This window comes from Mastigoproctus giganteus, chromosome 10 (genome assembly GCF_048544385.1).
Source record: "Mastigoproctus giganteus isolate SK-2022 chromosome 10, ASM4854438v1, whole genome shotgun sequence".
NCBI classification, from domain to species: Eukaryota; Metazoa; Arthropoda; class Arachnida; order Uropygi; family Thelyphonidae; genus Mastigoproctus; species Mastigoproctus giganteus.
Window position 1 is genome coordinate 17,295,544 of NC_143584.1, and position 26,856 is coordinate 17,322,399.

At 36.0% G+C, this 26,856-nt stretch overlaps 1 protein-coding gene across 1 annotated transcript in view; it reads left to right on the forward strand.

Moving 5' to 3' along the window:
- LOC150078811 (uncharacterized) overlaps positions 1-26,856 on the forward strand; it is a 329,603-nt gene that overhangs the window by 78,899 nt on the left and 223,848 nt on the right. The window contains exons 5-6 of the mRNA XM_090382376.1: positions 7,874-8,133; positions 19,116-19,354. Coding sequence (XP_090238502.1) covers positions 7,874-8,133; positions 19,116-19,354 — 499 coding nt within the window. The remainder of the gene's footprint in view (positions 1-7,873; positions 8,134-19,115; positions 19,355-26,856) is intronic.

Sequence of the window (26,856 nt, forward strand, 5' to 3'; positions counted from 1 at the left end):
TTACAGGGGACATCGCCACTTACTCCACTGTCTTGCTCGGGAGACCGTCTCCAACTTTCGAACCGACCCCTCTGCCTAAGGACTGAGTGCGAGTGATTTTATCCTGCACCACACTCGACGCAGTATGAATAATATTTCTCTGCGACATCATCCAGCTATGGAGGTGTACTGGTTTAGCTTCGGCTTATGTCCAGTGGTTTATTTAATTTATTTTTAGTTCTTGTGAGTGACACCAGATGGCGCCACTATCTGCCTTAGCTGTCACTCCGACCTTGGGGAAGGTAAGTCCAGTGGGGTAACTTTTGCGATGTTTTTTTTTTTTTTTTTTATCATCATTTAATATTATTATATCGGTCTCCCAGCATAATAGAGCCACGTTTGCTTCCACCAAGGTGGGATTCGAACTCGGATCCATCAGGCTGGTACCAGTGTCTTAACCACTGGGCCATCGTGCCCCCATATGGTGCAAGGAAGCCTGAGGCTTATGCTGCACCAGCCAAAAAAAAAAAAAAAAATTCCCGAGTTGCCCTAAGAGAGAGAGAGAGAGAGAGAGAGAGAGAGAAAGAGTGTCAAAAGTAGAAGGGAATTACCAAGAAAGAGAAGAATGATGATATCCAGCTCAGAACCCCTATATACCATTAGAAATTATAGCACAAGTAAAATGCTAAGATGAATGAATAAGAACTAACTAGTTTAATAGAACAGAAAAAGATGGCATGGAAAACGTAAAAAGCAATAAAAAAGTAACAAAGCCTATAGCAGCTACATATTAGCATTAACAGAGGCATACAATGCAAGAAAGCAAGCTTATGCAGCATCACCAAAAAAAAAAAAAAAAACCTCCCATTTCACCCCTCCATATTGACCTTCAGTAGAATCACAGAAAAGGTTAGGTTAGGCTAAAGACAGATTAAAAGAAATTTCAGCTGAGAGCAAAGAACAGTGACAAGGAGTTTTTTCACATATGTAAATACAAATAAGAGAAGAGAGGAGAAGAACAAATCATGATGGAACCTACATGGTGAGGAAAAACTGCATGAAACTGGAAAGCATCAATTAGCAATATTCAAATTTATTTATTAGAAAAACTTTCAAGCCAAAATGCAACTAAGGCTCCTGGAGTTGATGGCATACACCCAGCAGATTTTGCATTTAATCATTAAGGTTAATTACAAGAGCATCACTGGACTTGGAAGAGATTCCCTTGGATTGGAGAAGTGCCAGTGTGTTGCCAATACATAAAGGTGGTTCTAAGAGTGACATGGATTACTTCTAACCAATCAGTTTGACTTCAGTGGTAGGAAAAAGGGTGCAATACAGGATCATTTAGATAGAAATGAGTTCTGAAGGAAACACAGCATGTTTTTTTTTAGAGAAAATTATATTTAACCAATCTGGGTAGCTATTTTGACAGAGTCACTCAAGAACAATTCATATAATGATTTCAGCATTGTTTACTTAGAGTTCAACAAAGCATTTAACTCATTCCTGCATGAAAGATTACTGAATAGCCAGTTTTATTTAAAAGATGGTTTCTAAATTGTTTTGTGCCAGCTGTGGAAAACTATTTAAAGTGGAAAAGTCTAGATTTCAAAGTTTTATTACTATTGGATAATGTGCCAGGCTATCGAAAAGATTTAAATCATCCAAATGTTGAAGTAATGTTCCTACCACTTAATACAACTTCTTTATTTCAGCCATTAGATCAAGGCATTATATCTACCTATAAAACTCATTACATCAGAAAATCATTACATTGGATTCTGGAAAAAAACTGATTCAGAATCTATTGAAGTGATAGAGGCATGGAAACATTTTTCAATTGTGGACTATGTCGGAATCATTGTTTTATCACTCAAAGAACTAAAGCCGTCAACATGTGCATGTTGGAGAAATGTATGGCTAGAGTTAGTTCATTCAGGAAATATAGTCGAACTGGTAGAAAACAGAATCGATGCGATAGTAGAACTTGCTAAGTCGGTAGGAAGGGAAAGCTTTGATGATATGACTACTGAAGACATTCAAGAATTACTGGTATAAAAGAAGCTGGCAGAGCAGATTTGGTGGAAATGGCATCAGAGATAAACCAAATCAATTCAGGGGATGATAGTGCAAATGAAAATTCTAAAGTTCCAAATTTTACACTGAAAAGCATACGGCAAGGCATAAACTTAGCCAAGCAATTAGAACCTTATTTTTTTTTTATACAGATCCTTCGACTGGAAGGAACACAAAGTTCAAAAGGGAGCTTCAAAAATGCTTAGTTCTGTACCGTGCAATTTACAAAAATCTATCAAGCAAAAGCAAACAATCCCAGAATACTGATACAGTGGTACCTCGGGTCACAAACTTAATTCGTTCTTTGACTCTGTTTGCGAACCGAAACAATTTTTCCCATTGAAATTAATGCATATCCAGTTAATCCGTTCGCCCGCCCCAGAATATTGTTTTTTGACTTTTTTATGGATTTATGTGTGGGAAAAATATATAATATAAAATATACAGTATAACTTTACCTTTGTGGTTGATAGTTGCTGGCACAGGTAGATGGTGGAGGAGGAGGAAGACTACTCCTTTGAAGGAGAGTCCCATTCCATAATAATGTTGGGCATTTCTGATGTTTTTTTCTCTTGTTTGTATCCTGGGAAGAGGTTCGATTGCTGGCTCGGTGGCTGGTGTTTTCACAAGATAAATATCCAGAGACATTTGTCTTTTTCTTTGTTTGATAATTTTCCGAAAATGGGACATCACATTGTCATTTAAAATGTCCACTACTGCTGGTCACAGTTTTGTTAGGGTGATGTTTCTCAATGAAAACCTGCACTTCACTCCACTTGCTACAAATTTCTTTGATCTCAGCACTTGAAACATGTACCACCTCTTCCTCCTCCTCTCTTGAGTGCTCCTCCTGCATAACTTTCACTTATGAACTTGTTTTTTGACTTTTTTATGGATTTATGTGTGCAATACAAGACTGTTTGGCTTAGTCGGCATGCACAATTTTATTCCATACTTGTGTCTTTTATTTCTAATTGTCTAAAAAAGTAGTCAACCAATCCAGAAGATCATGGATTTGTCTGGTGACAGCTGTTTTCCAGGATAATACATTTTTGGCATTGTGCTGTTTAGGTGGTCCAATAAAGACCTGATTTTATAAAGATGGTCTGTTAGCAGTACCGCAAGAATTTGCACCAAGTGCAGGCATCTCATTATTAATAACAATTTATTTCTCCTCATGAATAATGAAAATCATTTCATTGCAAATAGTGGGACTTTTTTCCAATAATCTTGGATTCTTGGTGTATAAATTGTCCCTGTGTGAAGAACTAATTCCAAGAAAATTTTCATTTCCTCCACACTAATAACTTTCCATTCATTTATTCATGAGTGAGTTTTTGCACCTGCTTCATATACAATGGCTGCATAAGCATTGGTTTCATTGACAAACAACCCATGAAATTCATCAATTGCTAGCACCTCAAAATAACTAATAAGATTATTTCACCTGTGAAGGAATATCACTCCAAGTAGCATTGGCATATGTTGTTTAGTGTTCTAACATTACTATAAACAGCAAATGGATGAATTTTAATTAGATTCAGAATCCACATCACTTGAATTGAATCCAGTTTCAGTGTTATCAGTTTCAACATACTCTCTATCCCTTTCATGTTTCAGTCAGTGGATTGATGTTGATGCTACACTTTTAGGATAAAACTTTTATAGGAAAAACTCCTCACGTAAAATGTTATCAATGCACGCACGCCCTCTCGCACTCACTCAGGATGATATTTCATTTTGTATATACTAAATAGTTAAAATTCTGCTAGCCTAATCTGAAAAATTTTACCTTTTTTTTATGGAACTACATAAACTAACTTCAACACAAGCAAAGAACACATAAAACTGCTAACCAAGTGTACAACTTTATAGTGCTCTCTAGATGGTGCAATGGATACTGAGCTAAAACCAAGCCATAATGCAAATATGAAAGGGGTTTGAAAAGCTCAAGGCCTGAGTATGAAAGGAGTGGTACTGTGTTAAAAATGTCTATACTTAATGTATACTGAAAGAACAGAATTCATGGATACCTGGTTCTTGGGCAATGCAACGCAGTCACCCCCTCTCGCTAGTGGACGAACCCACCACATGGCAGGTATATAGGTACACTGCATTCACATAGATGGTAATTCGATGTCAGTGTGGATAAACATCGTGAGTTAACCGACTTTGAAAGAGGAATGATAGTGGGTGCCCGATGCATGGGTCACTCTATCGTGGAAGTGGTACAGAAATTGCACTATCCCTGTTCAACAGTATCAAGAGCATATCGGGAATATGCCATTTCCGGAATAACATCTCATTGTAGACAGTGCTGTGGGCGAAGAAAGGTGGTGAATGAATGTGGCTGTTGACATCTGTCTCACATTGTTTCAGCAACCTGGAGAGCGACAGTGGCACAAATCACCACAGACTTCAAGTGGGAGGTGCCAGAAACTTCTCCACCAAGACCATCAAGCAGTCATTAACTGCAATAGGTTATGGTAGCCGCCAGCCCACCAGAGTCCCATTGCTAACACCATGACACAGGACTCTACACCTCAACTGGGCATAAGGACATCAGCACTGGAGCTTGGATGATTGGAGATGGGTCTCCTGATCCGATGAGTCCCATTTCCAGTTATTTTGAGTGGACAGGAGGGAACGTATCTGGCAGAAACTGCACGAAACTATGCACCAATCATGTCACCAAGGAACTGTTCAGGCAAGTGGATGGTCATAATGGTCTGGGGCGTATTCAACTGGCACATGTTGGGACCTCCGGTATGTCTAGATGCCTCACTGAATGGTCCAGGTTATGTGTCCATCCTTGCAGACCATCTGCATTCCTTCATAGTCATTGTGCACCCACAGGGCAATGGAATCTTCCAGCAGGACAATGTACCTCCCCACAGAGCCGTGGTGACTAGAATATGGTTCGAAGAGCATTCTGCAGATTTTACCACAATGGAATGGCCTCCCCGTTCACCAGGTATTAACCCTGTGGAGCATTTTTGGGATGGTGTGGAAAGGTCCATTTGAGTTTTGGATCCTACACCCAGGAATACAACAGAATTATGGAGAGTGGTGCAGAAAGCATGAATGGAAATACCTGTGGAACGCTTTCATGAGCTATTGGACTCAATGCCTCATCGTGTGACTGCCCTTATCCAGACGAAAGATGGGGCCCCCTTTACTAGGTAGTTATCCCATGATTTCTGTCCACTCAGTGTATAACTCTTTAAATAATAACCCGCCAAGTTTCATGCAGTTTTAATGATATCTTCTTTTATTTAATTACCAGTTCCTGAAGTCAACAATGTTCTGTGAATGGGAAAAGATGGACAAAATAAGTCACTGTGGAGTCGTCCAATATTGGGGGGGGGGGACTAATGCCAGAGGCAATTTATAAAGATATGGTTGCAGCATTGGGGAAGAATGCCCCTTCCTATTCCACACCTAAGAAGTGGGCAGCAGAATTTAAGCAAGAGAAGGATTGCCTGGAAGATGGCCCATGCTGTGGAAAACTGCAACGTCCATCATTCCAGAAGTTGTTGACAGTGTGTATGATCTGGTGAGGAGTGATCGACAAGTGACATTTCAGTACATTTCCAATGTCTTGAACATCTCATCTGAACATGGCTCACATCTGGTGAGTATGGGCGTGGCAAACCCAGGGTCCTGAGCTGGATATCATCATTCTTCTTTCTTGCTTTCTTGTTGATTCCCTTCTGCTTCTGACTCTCTCTTTCTCAGGGTAACACAGGATTTTTTTTTTTTTTGGCTGGTGCAGCCTAAGCCTCAGGCTTACTTGAACCTTATGGCTAATAATAATAATAATAGCAGAGATCCTCACTATGAAAAAGTGTCAGCATCATGGGTCCCAAAGTTGTTGACAGCAAATCAAAAATACACAAGTTTTCAAGTCAAGTGAGCATGTGCATCATTTTCAAGCAGATCCAGCAAATTTCCTTGCAAGATTTGTGACCATGGATGAGATGTGGTCCATCACATTCGACCAGAGACAAAGGAACAATCCAAACAGTGGAAGCACTGCACTTTTCCTGCTCCAAAGAAAGCCAAGTTGATTCCTTCTGCTGGAAAGGTGATGGCATCAGTTTTTTGGGATGCTGATGGAGTATTGCTGTGGATTACCTTCAGAATGGCTAGAGTCAGAGAGGCATATTATGCAGACCTTGAAGCAATTGCATGAAAACATCGAAGAAAAATACTAAAGAAAACTCAGCAAAGGTGTCTTTTTCCATCTGGACAATGTACCTGCTCACAAGTCTATCATTTTCCATGGCTGCACTACATGAGTGAAGCTTTGAAATCTTGGACCATCCCCCATATTCATAAGATCTAGCACCATTGGACTTTCACCTATTTCCTAATTTGAAAAATACCTGTCTGGCATGCATTTTCCCATACACTTTGAAGTCAATACACTTTTCCACAAAAGTGTATTGACTATGTTGAAAAGTAACACGTCGTGACAAAAGGGTGTTGACTCTGTTGAAAAGTAACATGTTACCAGACTCCTCAAATAAAACTTTCATACTTGGGCCACAAGCTTTTCAAACACCACTTACAGCCCATAGACCAATTGGTGTAGTATTGACTGGTTGTTTTTCGTGTGCCTTCACTTTTACAGCACTCATTCATTGACCATTTAAGAATGACTGCATATTTTCATTATGGTACATCACTTCTGTGTTGTGTTGATGTGCATATGCATCAAGGCGGCAGATGTGTTAAATCAAAAAAATGAAAAGTCTTTGGGAACAACAACCCCAAAATAACATGTACACTTGGAGAGGTTGAACTAAAAACAGTAGAGTAAGAAAGAGATTTGAGAGTTAAATGTGGTTGGACATGAAGTTGGAGTATTTAGATCTCACCTATAAAAGGGCATTGAGCTTCTTGAAAGGGTCCAAAGACAAGTAACATTCCTGGCGAAATTTGGCAAAAGGACTTCCATAAGAGGAAAGATTTTGAAAATGTAGGCTACAGAGCTTGGTAACTAGGCAACTTAAAGGAGACTTGATTGAGGTGTGAGAGGAAAAAGTAAAATGAGTGAGGGTGAAAAATTTTAACTTGTCATAAACGATTCTAGAACTAGGAGCTATAAATTCAAATTATGGAAGAAGAGTTTCAGACAGGATTTTTGCAGGAAGTTTTCTTTTATCTGGCAAGTTGTTACTTACTGGAATAAGTTGCCTCCATGGGTACTTGAGGCTTACGACTTGGGAAAATTGAAGGGTCAGCTAGATATATACCTACAAAATAAAATAGTTATTTTCTTTCATTTTTTTTTTATTTTATTATTATTTTTAATTAATTATTTATTTACTTTTATTATTTTTTTTGGTTGGTACAACAACATGACTTTGCACCAACATGACTTTTTGTCATTATTTGTCTTCACACATGTAATGCACAAAGGCAAATAATCCCTTTTTAAGTTTCATTCTTTTCATTTGGTAATTTTCATTCCTGTGATCACGACATACGGTCAAAGCGTTGTCAGCTTCAGGAAGGAAAATTGTTTTGCAATTTTTTGTTAAATTCTTTTTATTAATTTTCTTATTTTTAATTGCGTTAAATTGTGTTAAATTGTTTTTTAATTATTTGTTACTTTAATGTAAGATTTTTGATTTTTTCGTTTTAATTTCTGGAGAGTATCCTACGGAACTGTTCTATGTAATATATTGAGGTAAACTTCTCTTATTATTTTACAAATATTGATATCAACGTAGAATGTATTAAGCATTATAGCTCTGGTTCATACTATCTAATTCATTTGTCTTAAAATATATTTTTTTATTTTCAGATCAGGCTGGCTTATTCCAAAATTTATTGTAGATGATATGTGGAACAAAAGCAGAACCATAGTTGACCACTGGAAAGCATTCAAAATGCCGAACATTACAGTTTTGTTTAATATATATAGTCATATTACAGAAGAGATGCTATTTAATTCAGAAACTAACACATATTATTGTAACCTCACTGCATGTGACAAAGGTTTCTACATTCCTGAGCAGTGTAAAAATAATTCCATGTGTGCAACACTATTAGCAGATTATCCAGGTAAGCATTTACTTAATTAATTTTAAAAACAATAAATAATATTTTTAATTCTCAAGGCTTTGTAAGAAGGCTTTGTAGTTCTCAATTTTGAATATTTAAAAAATAGAGAATACTTTCAAATCAACTTCTTACATTTAATTCATCCAATTTTTGGTACAGTAATAAAATCAGTATGCCTAATGCTCAGTCAACTTATTCAATGCATTCTGGAAACTGGATGTAAGCTAACGGAAATTAAATTCCAATATGAACTCATATAACTTGCCAAGATACATTCCTGAATATTTTCAAATAATTAGATTTTTTAAAATGAAATATGAATAAAAACAATTACTATTCATATCTGATAACTAATACTGTTTGAAAAATTAATTCAAAGAAAGCTGCTGGGTTGCCTTCTTTTCATTATGAAGAACAGGTCTGGAGGCCTCATTTTAGGAAGGATGTAGAGCTGCTGGAATGAGTAAAGAGAATGGCAACAAGTTTGTTGAGGGGAACAAACTGGTGCTCTTACCAAGAAAGACTTCAGTTCTGCAAATTGCAGCATCAGGCGACTAGACACCTGTGAGGTCATTTGACTGAGGTGTTTAAGGCTTTGAATGGTTTGAGCAAGCTCAATGCTGATGGGATTCTTCCTCTTCTCAGATTACACACTTGAGTAGGCATAAATGCAAATTGAGGAAAGATGGCTGCAGAATAGATGTGCGGAAATTTGCCTTTAGCCAGCAAGTGATTGATTGCCGGAACAAACTTCCATTGTCTTTGTGGAAGTTTATAGCTTAAATAAATTCAAGGAAGAACTAGACAAACAAAAAAACACTTCCCATTTCACCTATTCATTTCCTCCAAAAGTTTATTTTTAAAATTTTTTTAAATGATGCTTTTAAACATTTCCTCCAAAAGTTTATTTTTAAAATTTTTTTAAATGATGCTGTATAAGCTTGCTTTCTTGCATCATATGCCACTAACTAATGTTAATGCTAGGCATCTTATAGCAAATGGTGACATCTGACAACACTGCTGCTTATTTGAACATAAAGATTGGAATCCCCTATGACTCCCATTGTCTCTTCCACCTTCATGATGATTTCTCTTAAACATTTCAGAATTAGGCTCTTTGAAAGGATACTGGGGATTTCATTATCACTATCACCCTTTCTTCAGTTTGCATTTGTGCCTACAACTCAGTCAAATCATTGGTCATAAGGGTTTCTCTAAGGTGTTTTGCCACTTCTCCAGCAATCCTTCATATGGATTGTCTGATACCTTTCCAGCTTACAGCAATGTTTCTTACTACTATAAGGTGTTATACCCCTTCCAGAACTGCATAATAGTTGTCAGTAGCAAATGACCCCGTGGTGTATAGATATTTTCACCCTACCAGTTAAGGGTGCCCTCAATTTGTTTTCTCCTTTCACTCATATGAAACACATGGTAAAAAGCACTTCTACAAGTTGTCATCCCATAAAACTATGAAAACTGAGAACATTTAACTAGCGCAGAAATGTGCTTGAGACTGCCGAAATGCTGAAAGCAAAACCAAATTGGCTTCTAATTTCATGAATAAATAAATTTCCTTTTCATACTCTGGACAATTACAATAACCAGGAGTGTACAGTTGCTGTAGTCATTTACTAGGATAACGTCATAGTGCACCAAAGATGTAAAACTCTACGAAGCTGTATGGATATTTGTACATACGGCAGACAAAGAGTATCAGTATTGAATGTACATATCATTGGACTTACATTACCCAGATGTATGGTAACAGAATATTAGATGCATAAGATTTTTGACCATTATATAGCTGCAGCTTTGTGCTGTTTCAGTCTTTTTAAGTCACCTTTGCAAAAGCAAAATCCCATTCATTTGCCAATGACAGTGGCTATATTTTAAATAAATCCCACATCAATACAGTATGAGTGCTATCACCTAATGGTTCTTTTACTTGAAGAATGTTAATGCATGATGAGTCACTGCTGATAATCAAATCAAGCATATTCTTCTCTCTTGTTGCCTTTCTAATATGCTGATATAGAAAAAACAGTCAACAAGTAAATATAAAAATTTTCCGTTGGAAAATTTTTATATTTACTTTACAGATATTGACTAGAACTTGTGGGCTGGTCACTGTGTGTGACCAGCTCACAAGTTCTAGTCAATATCTGTAAAGTTAAAATACCCCATAATAAAATATTCTGATTTACTGTCTCACTCTGTTTAGTTGTTCATTATACTCATCACAGTGAGTATGCCTATGGCATACTCCTACTCTCATTTTTGTTTTTCCTTTGCTTAAATCACACAAAATTGTATTAATATTAGAAATAATATTAACCATATGGTGCAAGGAAGCCCTAGACTTTTGCTACACCTACCAAAAGTAAAAAATTAAAAAAATAAAATAAACTATCTATGTGATTTCCTCCTCATATGATACCTACCGAGCTGACCTTTGAAATTCCACAAGCTTTCAGTTTCAAAGCTGACAGCCCAAGGAAGGCAATTTATTCCAGTAATTAACAAATTGGTGACTAAATGAAAACTTCCTATAGCCCAGTCTTCCCCAGTAATTTGAATTTATAACCATGAAAATTTTACTTACACACCTCAATCAGATCCCCTCTGAGGTGCCTAGTTACCAAGTTACCCCTTTTGCTAACCTCACCAGGAATGTTGCCCATCTTTGGACCTTTTCAAGAAGCTCAATTTTTTCTCACTTTTTTTCCCTTTTCTATTTTTAGGTAGTCTCCTATTGCCTTCTTCCTATTTCTACAATTAAAATTTTGGAAAAATCACTAAGGTCCTTGCCACCTGTCTGTACTGCATGGAAACATTTTACGTCCATCCATACACTATTCCCCAAATTCCTTTCTTCATCTATTTTTTTTTTTTAATTCAAGTTCCATATCGGCTATGTCAGAGTGGTACTACATTACTGCTATTTTTCTATGATGCACATTTAATGACTTAATCAGTATACTTCAAATTCACCAAATTTACTATGCTTCTAACATTAGTGTATAAGTAAGTACAGTAAACCCCCGCTATTCGCGGTATCTGTATTCGCGGTTTCGTGTATTCGCGATCGCCGATTTAATATAAAATGAAACCTAAAAAAATGTGAATTTTAAAGCGCCGTGAATATTTTCCGCCATAAAAAAACATGGGCGTGGCTAAATTATCTTTCCCGGTCAAAACAGCGCTCAGTTGGTGGGGGGGAGGGGAGAGGGGTGACAATTGCTAGCATGGATGTTTCCCGCTAATCCTTGTTCAGTATGTGTTATGCGCTTGTCATGGAAGGTTTCATCGTTTGCTTTTAATTTATATGCTTATAAATTGAATAAATTTAAAAATTGATATGCTTACAAAAATGATAAATCTACCATTTTGCAGTGTAAAACAGCCTTTTTCGAGTGTGTTAACGGAAGAAAGTGACTTTATTGTGGACAAGTTCTTTCTAACCCCTACAAAAATATGGCTACGAATAACAAGAGAAATGTGAAAATATCAAAGAAGGTGATGACATTAGTGAATAAAATTGAGTTATTAGATAAAATTTCTAATGGTGAAAGTGTCTCCTCAGTGGCAAAACATCATTAGCATTAGCATTAGTAGAGGCATTTGATGCAAGAAAGCAAGCTTATGCAGCATCAGCCAAAAAAAAAAAAAAAAAAAAAAACCCACTTCCACTTCACCCCTCTGTTCGTTCAAAATACCTGTCCAGCTGAGCCTTAAACTTATTTAGGCTATCAACCTCCACCACAAGGGATGGAAGTCTGTTCCACCAACCAACCACCCGCTGGCTAAAGGCAAACCTCCGCACGTCTATCCTACATCCGTCTTTCCTCAATTTGAATTTATGCCCTCTCAGGTGATTTTTCTGAGCTAGAGGAAGAATCCCATCAGCATTGAGCATGCTTAAACCATTCAAGGCTTTATACACCTCTATCAGATCACCTCGCTGGTGCCTAGTCTCCAGACACTGTAATTTGCAAAACTTAAGCCTTTCTTCGTAAGAGCACCCCTTTGTTCCATTCACTAATCTTGTTGCCCTTCTCTGTACTCGTTCCAGCAGCTCTACATCCTTCTTGAAATGAGGCCTCCAGACCTGTATACAGTACTCTAGGTGTGGCCTGATCATTGCCTTATACAATGGAATAATCACCTCCTTATCCCTGCTGGAAAAATTCCTGTATATCATTGACAATACTCCATGAGCTACTCTTGCAGCCCGTCTGCACTGCTCAGAGAACTTCATATCTGCCTGCACAACCACCCCCAAGTCCCTTTCATTCTCTACCACTGTCAGTGTAGTACCACAAAGTTGATACGTTGCTCTGGGGTTGCTGTTTCCCATGTGTAGTACTTTACATTTGTCAATAAAATCAATCAGTCAACGGTACGATCAATCAAAAAATCGGAAGAAAAAATCTGCCATAGTGTCCATGAAAACGCGCTAATTGCTTCAAAAATTTGCTCTGTAACTCGTGATGTTAAATTAGAAAAAATTGGAAAAGGCTTTAAATCTGTGGATAGAAGACCGAACTCAAAATAAAATTCCGTTAAGTTCAATCATCATTCGTGAAAAGGCAAAACTCCTTTATCAACACTTTAGCGAAACTGTCGATAGCCCTGGCAGGATAATTTTTTTAGCTAGCAAAGGCGCTAGTTTGAAAAATTTGTTTGAAATTTCTAATAAATATTACATTTAATATTAAATTGTTTCTTATGTTCATTTCGATGCCATATGCTTGCATTTCACTATGTATTGTCTATGTACATAGTCATATTATGAAGGTACATATAATACATACATAGACAAAATTTTAGACTAGTTTTTCTTATATATTTCGTATTTTGGAACGGAACTCCTTTATTACTATGGGAGCCATAACTCAGTATTCGCGTTTTCGGTATTCGCGGCATTTCTCAGGAACATAACCCCCGCGAATAGCGGGGGTTTACTGTATATGTTTGTCTGTTTTTGCTCTTATTAACTGTAACACAGCCCATACCCCATGAGGTATGGGCTGTGCTACAGAAGAGAAATCCGAACACAAACGAGATGCAAAAAGTTTATTAAAAAAGTTAATAAACCTCAAATACCATTTTTAACTGCAATTTGTAAAAACGTTTTGGAATGTTTCAGTAAAACAAGTGAGATATTACAGACTCCTGATTTGGACATATGTGAATGGTACCTTCTTTTACCATCTTTAAATTTATTTATTAAAGAACTGAGAAAAAATTCAGATAAAAAATTAATGGAATATGAAACAAAAGTGATAAAGATGAGTGATGAAATCAACAGAATTCTGACATCAAGAAGCAAATTGAAACAAATATATTTTCAGATTATACCAAAAGCAGTAATTCATTAAGAGGGAGAGATAAATTTCAAACAGAAGTAATGAATAGGTTCTTGGTCGTTTGATAATACACTTAATGAAGAGGAGTGAATCATATGAACACATTGAAAAAAGATTTAAATTTCTTGCTGATTTAACAAGAAATACTGACATCGACAAAGATAACATAAAACTCATAATACAGCACTACAATGATGACAACTGGTTAATGAGTGTCGTTAATTCAAAGAGTATTTAAGATTAGTCAGAGTAGTAGAAAACTTGAAATTCCCAGAAATCGTACAGCTCATATATGAAAGAAACTTGATAGAAGTTTTCCCAAATTTGAGAGCAGTATTAAAAATTTACATGACATTACCTATAACGAGTTGTGAAGTGAAATAAAATTTTCTAAACCATCAATAATGCAATAAGGTATATCATAAAACTAGACAGCATGCTACGTAGCACTGTAGTGTGAATCTTAGTGTAGTATTGGCAGTTAAACAATTAAATTTATAAATCCTTTTAATTTTTATTGTTAATTAAATTTTATTTAAACGGAAATCATACCCCAGACTAGAGCAGCAAAGTAGCGAATGTGCTGTGGTTCACAGAACTGTAGGGGACAATACTCCAACGCATCAGTCTAAAAAAATGGGCAAAATGCGACGTGTTTGCGGATCTCTCTCGAACAGGACATGACCTAGCAATGGAGGATGTCTTTGTGTGTGTGCTATGTGCAGAGAATGTGAAGAAATTAGGCGCCGGTTCAGCGTTCCAATGAGCGTCTATGAGAGCTTGAAGAGTTGGGTGGATGCTTTCGAAGGAATTAAACTTGGGCCCATCAAGTTCTCAGCTACCCAGCTCAATGCCAGAGCTCACTCTTATGCAGGGCGCCTCCGTAGCCAGGTGGGAAGGAGCAGCAGTGCGTAGCACACGCTTCTTGATTAGACCGGGGTTCGAGCCTGTTACCACCAAATACGGAGGATGCAGAAAGGTCAGGAAATGACCACCGCATATCCCGGAGCAATATGGCCTTAGTTGCTAATGCTCCTAAAAACCAAATAACAAACAAACAAACTCTTATGCAGCAGGCAACACAGGGGCAACCTTCAGGGCAAAATGTGCAGGTCCCACAGGAGCTAGTTATTATTGGTGGCTCAATTGTCAGGGAAATGGGAAATATATTGTGCAAAAAGGATAGGTGGAATAGGATCAGGATATGCCTGCCAGGGGCAAAAGTTGATGATGTTGTAGAGCAGATATCTTTTATAGTCACAAAAGGTCATATCGATGTACACGTTGGCACTAATGAAATATGTGTAGGAGATTTGCAGATTTACTAAACAAGTACAGGTCAATGCTGAAAACAAGTCGCAAGTTCCGGTTAAATTTGAAAGTGTCTACAATCCTGCCCAGACACGATAGGAATCAGTATGTGATGAGAGCCTTGTCAGTCAATTCAGCCCTAGAGAGATTGTGCAGGGCTCATGAGGTAGAATTTTTCTCAGCATGGTGTGTGCTTGATAACAGAAGAGATTGCTTCTACAGGGATGGGATACACTTAAATAGAAGGGGTGCAAGAATATTTGCTGATGCTATCGAGGCAACATTAGGTGGTTCGGAAAACTGCTAGCTTGGAGGAGTCACAGACTAATAGATTAATAGTAGTCGCAGGCAGAGGTGGGAATGTTTCTTGCACTGCTTCTATTGGAATGAGCAGCAGCCCGAAAATCCAGTTGCTGGAGATTTCAGGAACTGATGAGAGTCATGAAACAAGACAATACATGGACTGTGTTAGAGTAACTAACAGTAAGAACAGGTGCATGTACACCAATACGAGGAGTATAGTAAATAAATTTAATGAATTTGAAGTGTTGTTTAAGACATCCAAGGCAGATATTGTTGTGATATCAAAGACGTGGTGCCACTCAGATACAAGGGATGCAGAATTGGAATTTGAGGAGTACAATGTGTACAGAAAGGATAGACAGGATAGGAAGGTAGGAGGGATTAGTTAAGAAACACACAAAATGTTTCTTAACTAACCTTAAAATGTCCATCTATGTCCAGTTGACATAGATGGACAGTGCAATGTTGATTCAGTTTGGTGCGACATAAGCACTGGGAAAGCAAAAATGAAGGTAGGAGTTTGTTATAGGCCTAATGACTTTCATGAGTACAATAAACAATTATACAGAGAAATACAGTGGGCCAGTAAATCAGTGTCTTACAATGGGGATTTTAACTTCCCTGATATTGACTGGAACTTGTGCATTGGTCACTCGCACACTAGCAAGGCTTTTGTGGATTTATTGGACAATTGTTTTTTACAGCAGCATGTTAGAGAGGCAACAAGAGGGACTAACTCTCTTGATCTGATTATCAGCAGAGATTATTCATGCATTAAGAATTTATAAAAAAAAAAAAAAAAAAAAACAACTAGGTAGCAGTGATCACAGTGTACCAATGTGGGATTTACTTAAAGATGTAACTACCATCAGGGGTAAAGGGAAGGGTTTTTGCTTTTGTAAAAGTGACTACAGTGTTCTCAGAGATTTTTTTTGGTTCTATACAGTGGGACCAACTGATGATGTTACCAACAGCAAATTCTAAATGGGAAGCATTCAAGGAAGTAATTTTGGAAGCTACTAGGCTTTTTGTTCCAACTAAGAAATACTGCTCTAGGTTGAAGCCCAAATGGATGTCAGACAAACTAATGAGACTTGTAAAAAAAAAAATGCATGGGATGCACATAAATTGTCAGGCGACATAGAAGCCTATGGTAGATACAGTCTAGCCTGTAATCAAGTCATAAAGGTGGTTAGGCAAACAAATGCAGATTATGAAAAATCTTTGGCAAAGATTGCAAAGAAAAACAGCAAAGACTTCTTTACTTATATAAACTCTAAAAGCAAGGGGATGAATGAGATTGGTCCACTTGATGTCAATGGTTTGACTGTAGATGATCATTCTCAGATAGCTGCCGAACTAAATGAGTATTTTGCATCTACATTCACACATGAGGAATTATTCATGGAGGAGAGGGCCAAATGTTTATCAAACTCTAACAGGCAGTTAAATGATTTTGTAATAACTGAGATCAAAGTGGAAGAGAAATTGTTGAAGTTAAACACAAGAAAGACTCCTGGGGTGGATGAAATCTATCCAGTTATAATAAGGAGGTGGCAAAGGAAGTAAGCAAACCCTTAGCCATAATTATGAGAGCACCCTTGGACTTGGGGGAAGTCCCCACAGACTGAAGATGTGCAAATGTATCTCCACTTCTCAAAGGGGGATCAAAGGGTGACATGACTAATTACAGACCTGTTAATTTGACTTCTGTGCCAGGGAAAATAATGGAGTCACTGTTTAAAGAAGCATTGCAGAATTATCTAGTTAAGATGGCAGTAATTATTCAGACACAGCATGGGTTTGTCAAGGGGAAGTCTTGTCTGGCCAATTTGATTGGATACTATGATGTGGTTACAAAGGAACTGGATGCAAAAATAAATTTTGACATCATATAATTGGATTTCAGGAAAACCTTTGATACTGTTGCACAGGGAAGACTACTGTACAAATTAGAGCAGTATGGCATTAAGAGCAAGTTGCTACAATGGATAAAAGGATAGTTGAGTGGGAGAAGACAGAGAGTGGTAATCAATGGGTACTGCTCTATGTGGACTAATGTTATTAGTGGTGTCCCTCAGGGTTCAGTGTTGGGCCTGTTGTTGTTTTGTATATTTATCAGTGATACTGATGAAGGTGTATCAAGCTTAATGTCAAAGTTTGCAGATGATACAAAGTTGGCATAGTTGTTAATAACAGTATGCTACTGCAACAGGATCTGTAAAAGTTTGTAGATGGGCTGAGAAGTGTCAACTGAAGTTTAACATTGACAAATGCAAATACTGCATATGGGGTAGCAGTTACCACAGAGAAATGTACCAATTGGGTGGTGTTACACTTAGGGTAGTGGAGAATGAAAGAGACATGGGAGTAATTGTGCAGTGAGATATGAAGCTTTCTGAGCAGTGCAGACAGGCTGCCAGAGTAGGTCATGGGGTTTTGTCAGTGATATACAGGAATTTTGCAAGCAGGGATAAGGAGATGATTATCCTCTTATATAAGGCAATGGTCAGGCCACATCTTGAGTACTGCATAGAGGTCTGGAGGCTTTATTTTAAGAAGAATGTAGAGCTGTTGGAACAAGCACAGAGAAGGGCAACAAGATTAGTGAATGGGACAAAGGGTTGCTCTTACGAAGGAAAAGAAGAAAGGGTAAAGTTCTGCAAATTGCAGCTTCTGGAGACTAGGTACCTGCAAGGCGATCTGGTTGAGCTCTATAAGGCCTTGAATTGATTGAGCAGGCTCAGTGCTGATGGGATTCTTCCTCTTGCTCAGATTACAAACCCGAAAGGGCATATATTCAAACTGAGGAAAGACAGTTGTAGAATAGATGTGCACAAGTTTTCATTTAGCCAGCGGGTAGTTGATTGCTGGAATAAACTTCCATTTGTTGTTGTGGAAGTTGATAGCTTAAATAAATTCAAGGTAGAATAGACAAACATTTGGAATGAATGGATCAGTAAAATGGGAAAAAGTAAGTTGTTTTTTTTTTTTTTTTGGCTGATGCTGTATAATCTTGCTTTCTTGTATCATGTTCCTCTACTAATGCTAATGCTAAGTGCTAATAATAAAAAACAAATTTCAATTAACCATGCTATAGGAAAGACTGAATTAGCTTTGTATTCTCTCCATAGAAAATTATATTACAAAATATCTGTCATATATTAAGAGGCAATCAAAGAATATACAGCCATAAAATGTAGGAAAAAAAGTATTATTGAGGTGTGTCAAGCAGTTAATTAATAAAATATATATTATGTGATTTTTCTGTGATGTTTAAATAGCTTAAATAAATTCAAGGTAGAATAGACAAACATTTGGAATGAATGGATCAGTAAAATGGGAAAAAGTAAAAGTTGTTTTTTTTTTTTTTTTTTTTTTTTTTGGCTGATGCTGTATAATCTTGCTTTCTTGTATCATGTTCCTATGCTAATGCTAAGTGCTAATAATAAAAAACAAATTTCAATTAACCATGCTATAGGAAAGACTGAATTAGCTTTGTATTCTCTCCATAGAAAATTATATTACAAAATATCTGTCATATATTAAGAGGCAATCAAAGAATATACAGCCATAAAATGTAGGAAAAAAAGTATTATTGAGGTGTCTCAAGCAGTTAATTAATAAAAAATATTATGTGATTTTTCTGTGATGTTTGTGGTATTTGTCAGCTTTTTTAAAATTTTTAATTTGTTGTAATTTCTTTTCTCATTCTAAATAAATATTCACTTTCTTACCTAATTTTGTATTTGTGATTTTGTATATTTCTTAAAGAAGACCCCCAAATTTTGTACAAGCTTCAGGTCCCACAAAACCTGGATCTGCCCCTGAATATAGCATATGTTATAATATAATAACTTGTGAAACTTCATTTCAGTCATTATGTTCAAATTTCTTAAGATGTTTTTTCAATTAGAGCAAATATTGCTATTTTCATTATATAATTTACTGTTAATAATTCATGCATAATTATTTAAATTATATATTTTTGTTTAGCATCCACATTTGATGCAATAAAGAACCGAATTGATGAGAGGAACCTTCTAGTATCTGTGGCATTTTTAGGATCAACCCTCTATGACAAAGTATTACAGTGGACAATGCGTAAGCAACATGTAGTATTCTTTTATAGAGCTCCTAATGAGTTATCTTGGGGAGATTACATTAGCGTTTCTTTTCCTCACTGTCAAGACATCCATGAAACTTGTGAATCTGAAACAATGCAGCTTGAAAAGGTAATTCTGTCAGTAATCGTTATTACTAATATAGTGGACCCTCACTTATAAACATTGTTGTATTCTTCAAAACAGCATTAATAATTTAAAAATCTAATTGATTTTTTTGCACAAGAATTAACAGAATAGGGATGCATTCCCAATATATGACGTGTCTGAACTGTTTTACTAGTAACCCTCGTATAGCACAGTAGATTTCTATAAAATCTTGTGTAGTGCAAAACTGTGTTATACGGGACTAAGAACCAGTACAAAAAGGGGGGTTATGTTCCAAAAGCTAACAAAAATACACCATTTTTTATAACTATCAGAAACTTAATTTTTATTTAAAATAGTAATAACTGAACAAACCAGCTTACAAATTGTGATACATATATATCAGATAATATACATTCATTTAATTTTTTTCCTCTTCAGTGCTGCTAAGCACAACCAAATGAGAATGTTTTCTTTGTTGCAGAATATCTTCACCTTCTGACTTTCCTCTGCAGCATCTAAATTTCGTGTATCTTCTGCTCTCTTTAAAAAATTAGTAATCTGAATTTGCTTTTGCTTGATAGATCTTTGTAAATTTCGTGGTATGGAACTAAGCATTTTTGAAGTTCCCTTTTGAAATTTGTGCTGCTTTCAGTCAAAGGATCTGCATTCAAAAAATAAGATTCTAATTGCTTGGCTAAGTTTATGCCTTCCTGTATGCTTTTTTTAGTGTAAAATTTGGAACTTTACAATTTTCATCTGTGCTAAAATCCTCTGAATTGATTTGAATTATCTTGGATGCCATTTCCACCAAATCTGCTTCACCAGCTTCTTTTTATATCAGTAATTCTTGAATGTCTTCAGTAGCTATATCATCAAAAATGTCCCTCCTACTGACTTAGCAAGTTCTGTTATCGCATCAATCCTGTTTTTCTGCTGGTTTGACCATATTTCCTGAATGAACTGACTCTGACCATACATTTTATCAACATGCATTTAATGTTGACGGTTTTACTTCTTTGAGTGATAAAACTATTATTCCGATACAGTCCACAATTGAAAAATGTTTCCATGCCTCCATCACCTCAATAAATTCAGAATCAAAATTCATTGTAACAATTTTCTTATGTAATGAGTTTTTAAAGTAGATATAATGCCTGAATTAAAGAAGTTGCATTAGGAACATTACTTTGACTTTTGGATGGCCTGGTGCATTATCCAATAGTAATAAAACTTTGAAATCTATAATTTTCTGCTTTATATAGTTTTCCACAGCTGACACAAAACAATTTAGAAACCATTCTGTAAATAAATTGGCAGTTACCCAAGCTTTTTTATTTTCTTTCTAATATACCAGTAATGCATTTTTATTTACACCTTTCATTTCACGAGGATTATATCTATAAACTAGCAAAGGTTTTATCACGTAATCTCCTGATGTATTGCTGGTTATGATTTTTTGATGCCTTAAAACCTGGTTATTTATTTTTATTTATTTTTTTATTTTTGGAATAAACTTTCTGTTGGGCATTTTTTTTCTACCAAACACCTGTCTCATCAGCATTGAAAACTTGATATGGTGTGTATCTGTCCTCTTCACTAATTTTTTGAAATTCCTCTGCATACTTCTTGGCAGCTTCATTTATCATCCAGTGCACTCTCTCCTTGAATTCTTGTTATGTAATGAGAAGTGGTTTTTAAATTGCTCAAACCAACCCTTACTGGCAACAGACTCTGGGTTAACAGAAGATTCTCCATTTTCTTTTAAATGGTTATAAATTTTTGGTGCCCTTTGTTTAATTACATTGCCATCTAATGGGATCCGTTTTTTACTGTTATTGTCAATCCAAATACTGAGTGCTTTTTCCATTTTCTCAATTATTGGCACTCAGGGAAGAGCTGTCATATTTGTGGAAATGAAAGATCCTGCAGCAACAGCAGTTCTAATTTCCTGTTCATTTTTCTTTATGGTGTCCGGATTGTTGCTTCATTTATATTGAAACTTTTTTGCAATGTATGATACCTTTTGCCCTTTTTTAAGACGATTCAAAATTTGTATCTTTGATTCTAGAGAAATAGTTTCTTTTGAGCGGTGCTTTTTTACTTTCCTTAGGCATAATTTAGAGCTGGAGTTTAATTCACAGCAAAGAAATTAGGCGAAGGTAAAGAAAGCCAACATGAGAATGACGAGAAATGTTGGCTAACTTACATGGAAAATTAGTGTCCCAATACCGCACTCTAGCACTGCGCACTTGGTAAACAGATGGTAGGTGTTATTGGTCTGGAGTAGAAGCCGCGAACGATATATTGATTGACAGGTAGGCGTGGCAAACGATGTACTGATTGGTGCATGAACACAACAGACGATAACATCGGTTTAGTATCACTTGCCTTAATCACTTGTAAAAATGTCAGGTTACCTCCACTTGAATCCCATGGGAGCTTGAACCCCTCCTGAAGTGGAGGAGATAACCTAACCTTTTTTTTTTTTAGAATCATGGGAGGACTAGCACATAAATTGTTTATTAACAAAAAATCTAATTTTTTTATTACTGTATTTTTATTTTGTTGTTCAATAATATGCCCTAATGATGAAAAAAGGTTAGGTTACCTCTACTTGAATCCCATGGGAGCTTGAACCCCTCCCGAAGTGGAGGAGGTAACCTGACCTTTTTTCTTTAGAATATGGATGGACTAGTGCATAAATTGTTTATTAAAAAAATATTAATTTTTTATTACTGTATTTTTATTTTTAAAGACACTCATGTAGATACACATGTATCATAACGTCAATCAACACCTCAATAGCTATTCACTATATATATATATATAACCATACAAATAAATTAGAATGAGAGTAAAAAAAATAAATAAAAAATAAAATAATGCCAGCAGTATGTCAAGACAAGAGCGAAAAAGTCAAAATTAACTTAAGAATCAAACGAAACAGGGAGGGAAGAGAGGGGTAACAAGAGTAAAAATATTGCAGCAGAAAATCTTTAAGATAATTTAGAACATCTAGTTATAAGAATAATAAATAATAATTCATTAAATTTTGAAAGCCAATTAAAATAGAAATTTAACGGCACCCCCTCTGACGGACACCAGGTCCAAATTTATGTGAAATGTCACCAACAGAGATCTAGACCACTACAGTAAAATAAAACAAAAAATAGACTGACCATTATGCTCCATCTCAACAGAGGACCACAAGGCCAATAATGGTCAGGGAATCGCTGTATTTCGATCGCTAGACAAATCGCTGCAAAGGTAAGTCGATCGGAAGATCAGTCCACCACCCGATCCATAGATCGAACTGCCAATGCAGAGGATTTGAATAGCGGTGGTCCTGATGCAGCGAAAACTAAAAATAGAACAGATACGAGCACTCCAGTGCAAAGCCACACTACTGACAGAATTAATCTTAACCAGTTTATATAAACGGAAATTGAACTATGGATGGCAGTACAGGCACAGCGTCAGCAATTCGCCCACTACTGCCATATGATAGACATATATTTAAATAACGTTTAAAATAGTTGGAAACTGAATCTTTCATGATAAAAATAAAATAAAAAGGTACAGTAAACATCAGAGGCAGCAAAACGCATATTCCTCTACACGATGCTTGAAATATAACCATACAAATAAATTAGAATGAGAGTAAAAAAATAAATAAAAAATAAAATAATGCCAGCAGTATGGCAAGAAAAGAAAAAGTCGAAATTAAACTTAAGAATCAAACGAAACAGGGAGGGAAGAGAGGGGTAACAAGAGTAAAAATATTGCAGCAGAAAATCTCTAAGATAATTTAGAACATCTAATTATAAGAATAATAAATAAAATTCATTAAATTTTGAAAGCCAATTAAAATAGAAATTTAACGGCAACCCCTCTGACGGGCACCAGGTCCAAATTTATGTGAAATATCATCAACAGAGATCTAGACCACTACAGTAAAATAAAACAAAAATAAACCAAAAAATAGACTGACCATTACGCCCCATCTCAACAGAGGACCACAAGGCCAATAATAGTCAGGGAATCGCTGCATTTCGATTTTTTTTTTTTTTTTTTTTTTTGATTTGGTAGTTGTTGGCGCATCGGCTTCTGTGGCCATATTGCACCTCCCAAGGTTTTTGCAGTACTTTGATCCAAGCCCGAGGCGGGAATCGAACCCGCGACCTTTGGGTTGCCGGGCAGGTACTTTACCCACTCGGCTAGCCCGGTCGGCGCATTTCGATTGCTAGACAAATCGCCGCAAAGGCGAGTCAATCAGAAGATTAAAATCTTCTGCATTAGCGGTTCGATCTATGTATCGGGTGGTGGACTGATCTTTCAATCGACTCACCTTTGCGGCGATTTGTCTAGCGATCGAAATGCAGCGATTCCCTGACCATTATTGGCCTTGTGGTCCTCTGTTGAGATGGGGCATAACGGTCAGTCTGTTTTTTGGTTTATTTTTGTTTTATTTTACTGTAGTGGTCTAGATCTCTGTTGATGATATTTCACATAAATTTGGACCTGGTGCCTGTCAGAGGGGGTGCCGTTAAATTTCTATTTTAATTGGCTTTCAAAATTTAATGAATTTTATTTATTATTCTTATAATTAGATGTTCTAAATTATCTTAGAGATTTTCTGCTGCAATATTTTTACACTTGTTACCCCTCTCTTCCCTCCCTGTTTCGTTTGATTCTTAAGTTTAATTTAGACTTTTTCGCTCTTTTCTTGCCATACTGCTGGAATTATTTTATTTTTTATTTATTTTTTTACTCTCATTCTAATTTATTTGTATGGTTATATTTCAAGCATCGTGTAGAGGAATATGCTTTTTGCTGCCTCTGATGTTTGCTGTACCTTTTTATTTTATTTTTATCATGAAAGATTCAGTTTCCAACTATTTTAAATGTTATTTAAATGTGTGTGTGTGCGTGCGTGCGTGCGTGCGTGTGTGTGTGTGTGTGTATATATATATATATATATATATATATATAATATTAAGGATAATATAAAGAACCATTAGAATAAGCAAATCAATCCAATAATAATACTATCAGGGACCTAAGAAAACGCAAAAAAAAAACAAAAAAAAAAAAAAAAACGGAACATCGTTATACCTACAAGTGACTGGCACCCCTATGGGAAGTCCAGCATCAAGCATAATCGCAAACCTTTATCTACATTATACAGAAAGAGAATTCCAAGATAACCTACTTATATATAGATACGTAGATGATATATGTGTTTTTAATTGTCCACATTTTGTCCAGGATTACAGTAAATTATATCCAGTAGAACTTGTATTGGAAAAAACTAATAGTTCCGATACTATAGCAAATTATCTGGATCTTCATATAGAAATATTCCATAATAATAATATAGATGTAAACATACATAATAAAAGAGATGCATTTAATTTTAACGTAGTCAGCCTTACAAACTGGAGATCTAATATATCAAAATCAGTGCATGCTAATATAATTTTATCGCAATGTCTAAGGATTGCTTATATCTGCAATAGTAATAAAAATTGTTCAGCGGGCTTAACAGCGTTGTACGGCAGGTTGATCAATAATAATTTCCCTATCGCTTACCTGAAATATCATTTCAGGAAAGCGATAAACATAATTAATTTCAAAAATTTGTTTTCTGAACCTATTGTTTTAATATAATTTTCAATATGATCGTTATATTTAGTGCCATGTATATATGTAAATAGGATACACTTTGCATTCTTGGTGTCTTACGGCGTAGAAAACTTGTACCCACTGGCTTGCAAATTACAGGGTATCTTTTTTTTTTTTTTTTTTAAATATATAGTTAAATTCATTTAAATTTACTTAAATTCACGCTGAGATAACATGCAAATTCAGCTCAGGGTCCTACTGTAGGAACGGGTTTGCGATCCCGGGCATACCCGAGCCACAACTTATATCTTGTAATGTCTTTAAACTGTCCTACACTCTTTATTTTTATTTCTCCGAAATTATTAGGGCAATCCGAGGACGTAGGAGAAACTATTTCTTATCTATACCACTATTTTTCGCCTTTGTGGAGTTCAGATTCTATTATTCCTACTCCTTTAGTTTTTCTTCTTACTATCTGCATGTTTCTCTTGCGTTAATTTAATTATTTATTTTTACCGTATCCATCACATAGGGGGCACCACATATTATTTTGATGACTATTACATTATGTCCTAGATACGGTCAATGTGTAGTATGTATTATATATTTAATCTTATTTTAATGATTAAATTACGTTCTCTGTCGGGTCAACGATGATTAATATATGCTTACATTTATATTTTACTTATTTCTTACCTTTGATTCTAATATTTCTAAATTTTCTTAACTTTTATTATCATCTTTCGATTTATTTATATTCAATTTACATTCGGGCTATACTGGTTTATATTCGGTTTAGATTTAAATTACTTAGCATATATTGATCATCACAGAAACAGAGAACCTCTTGTCGTTTTTTGCCTTCATTCTGGGTGGTTGGCCCCAGTTGAAGTCATCTAGATTGTCGGTAAAAAGTGATAATAATAATTTTTTTTTTTTTTTTTTTTTTTGCGTTTTCTTAGGTCTCTGATGGTATTATTATTGGATTGATTTGCTTATTCTAATGGTTCTTTATATTATCCTTAATATTATAGACATTATGGGTGTATTGCATGATTGCTTGCAACTGCATTGACTCATAAATATTATTTACATATTAGTTACAGTTATTGTCGTTTTAACTTTCTTTCTTTACTTTTTTATCAATAATTATAAATATATATACACACGAAGAATCTTTCTTTTCCTATCATTTAACATTAGCATTAGTAGAGGCATATGATGCAAGAAAGCAAGCTTATGCAGCATCAGCAAAAAAAAAAAAAACACGCTCGCATTTCACTTCTCCATTCGTTCCATGTACCTGTCCAGTTCAGCCTTAAATTTATTTAGGCTATCAACTTCGACAACAAAGGATGGAAGTCTGTTCCACCAACCAATCACCCGCTGACTAAAGGCAAACTTCTGCACATCTATCCTACATCTGTCTTTCCTCAATTTGAATTTATGCCCTCTAAAATGATTATTCTGAGCAAGAGGAAAAATTCTATCAGCATTGAGCATGCTCAAACCATTCAAGGCTTTATATACCTCAGTCAGATCACCTCGCAGGTGCTTAGTCTCCAGACACTGTAATTTGCAAAATTTAAGCCTTTCTTCGTAAGAGCAACCCTTTGTTCCATTCACTAATCTTGTTGCCCTTCTCTGTACTCGTTCCAACAGCTCTACATCCTTCTTAAAATGAGGCCTCCAGACCTGTATACAGTATTCAAGGTGTGGCTTGACCATTGCCTTATATAAGGGGATAATCACCTCCTTATCCCTGCTAGAAAAATTCCTGTTTATCAGTGACAAGACACTATGAGCTACTCTTGCAGACCGTCTGCACTACTCAGAAAACTTCATATCTGCCTGCACAATTACCCCCAGGTCCTTTTCGTTCTCTACCACTGTCAGTG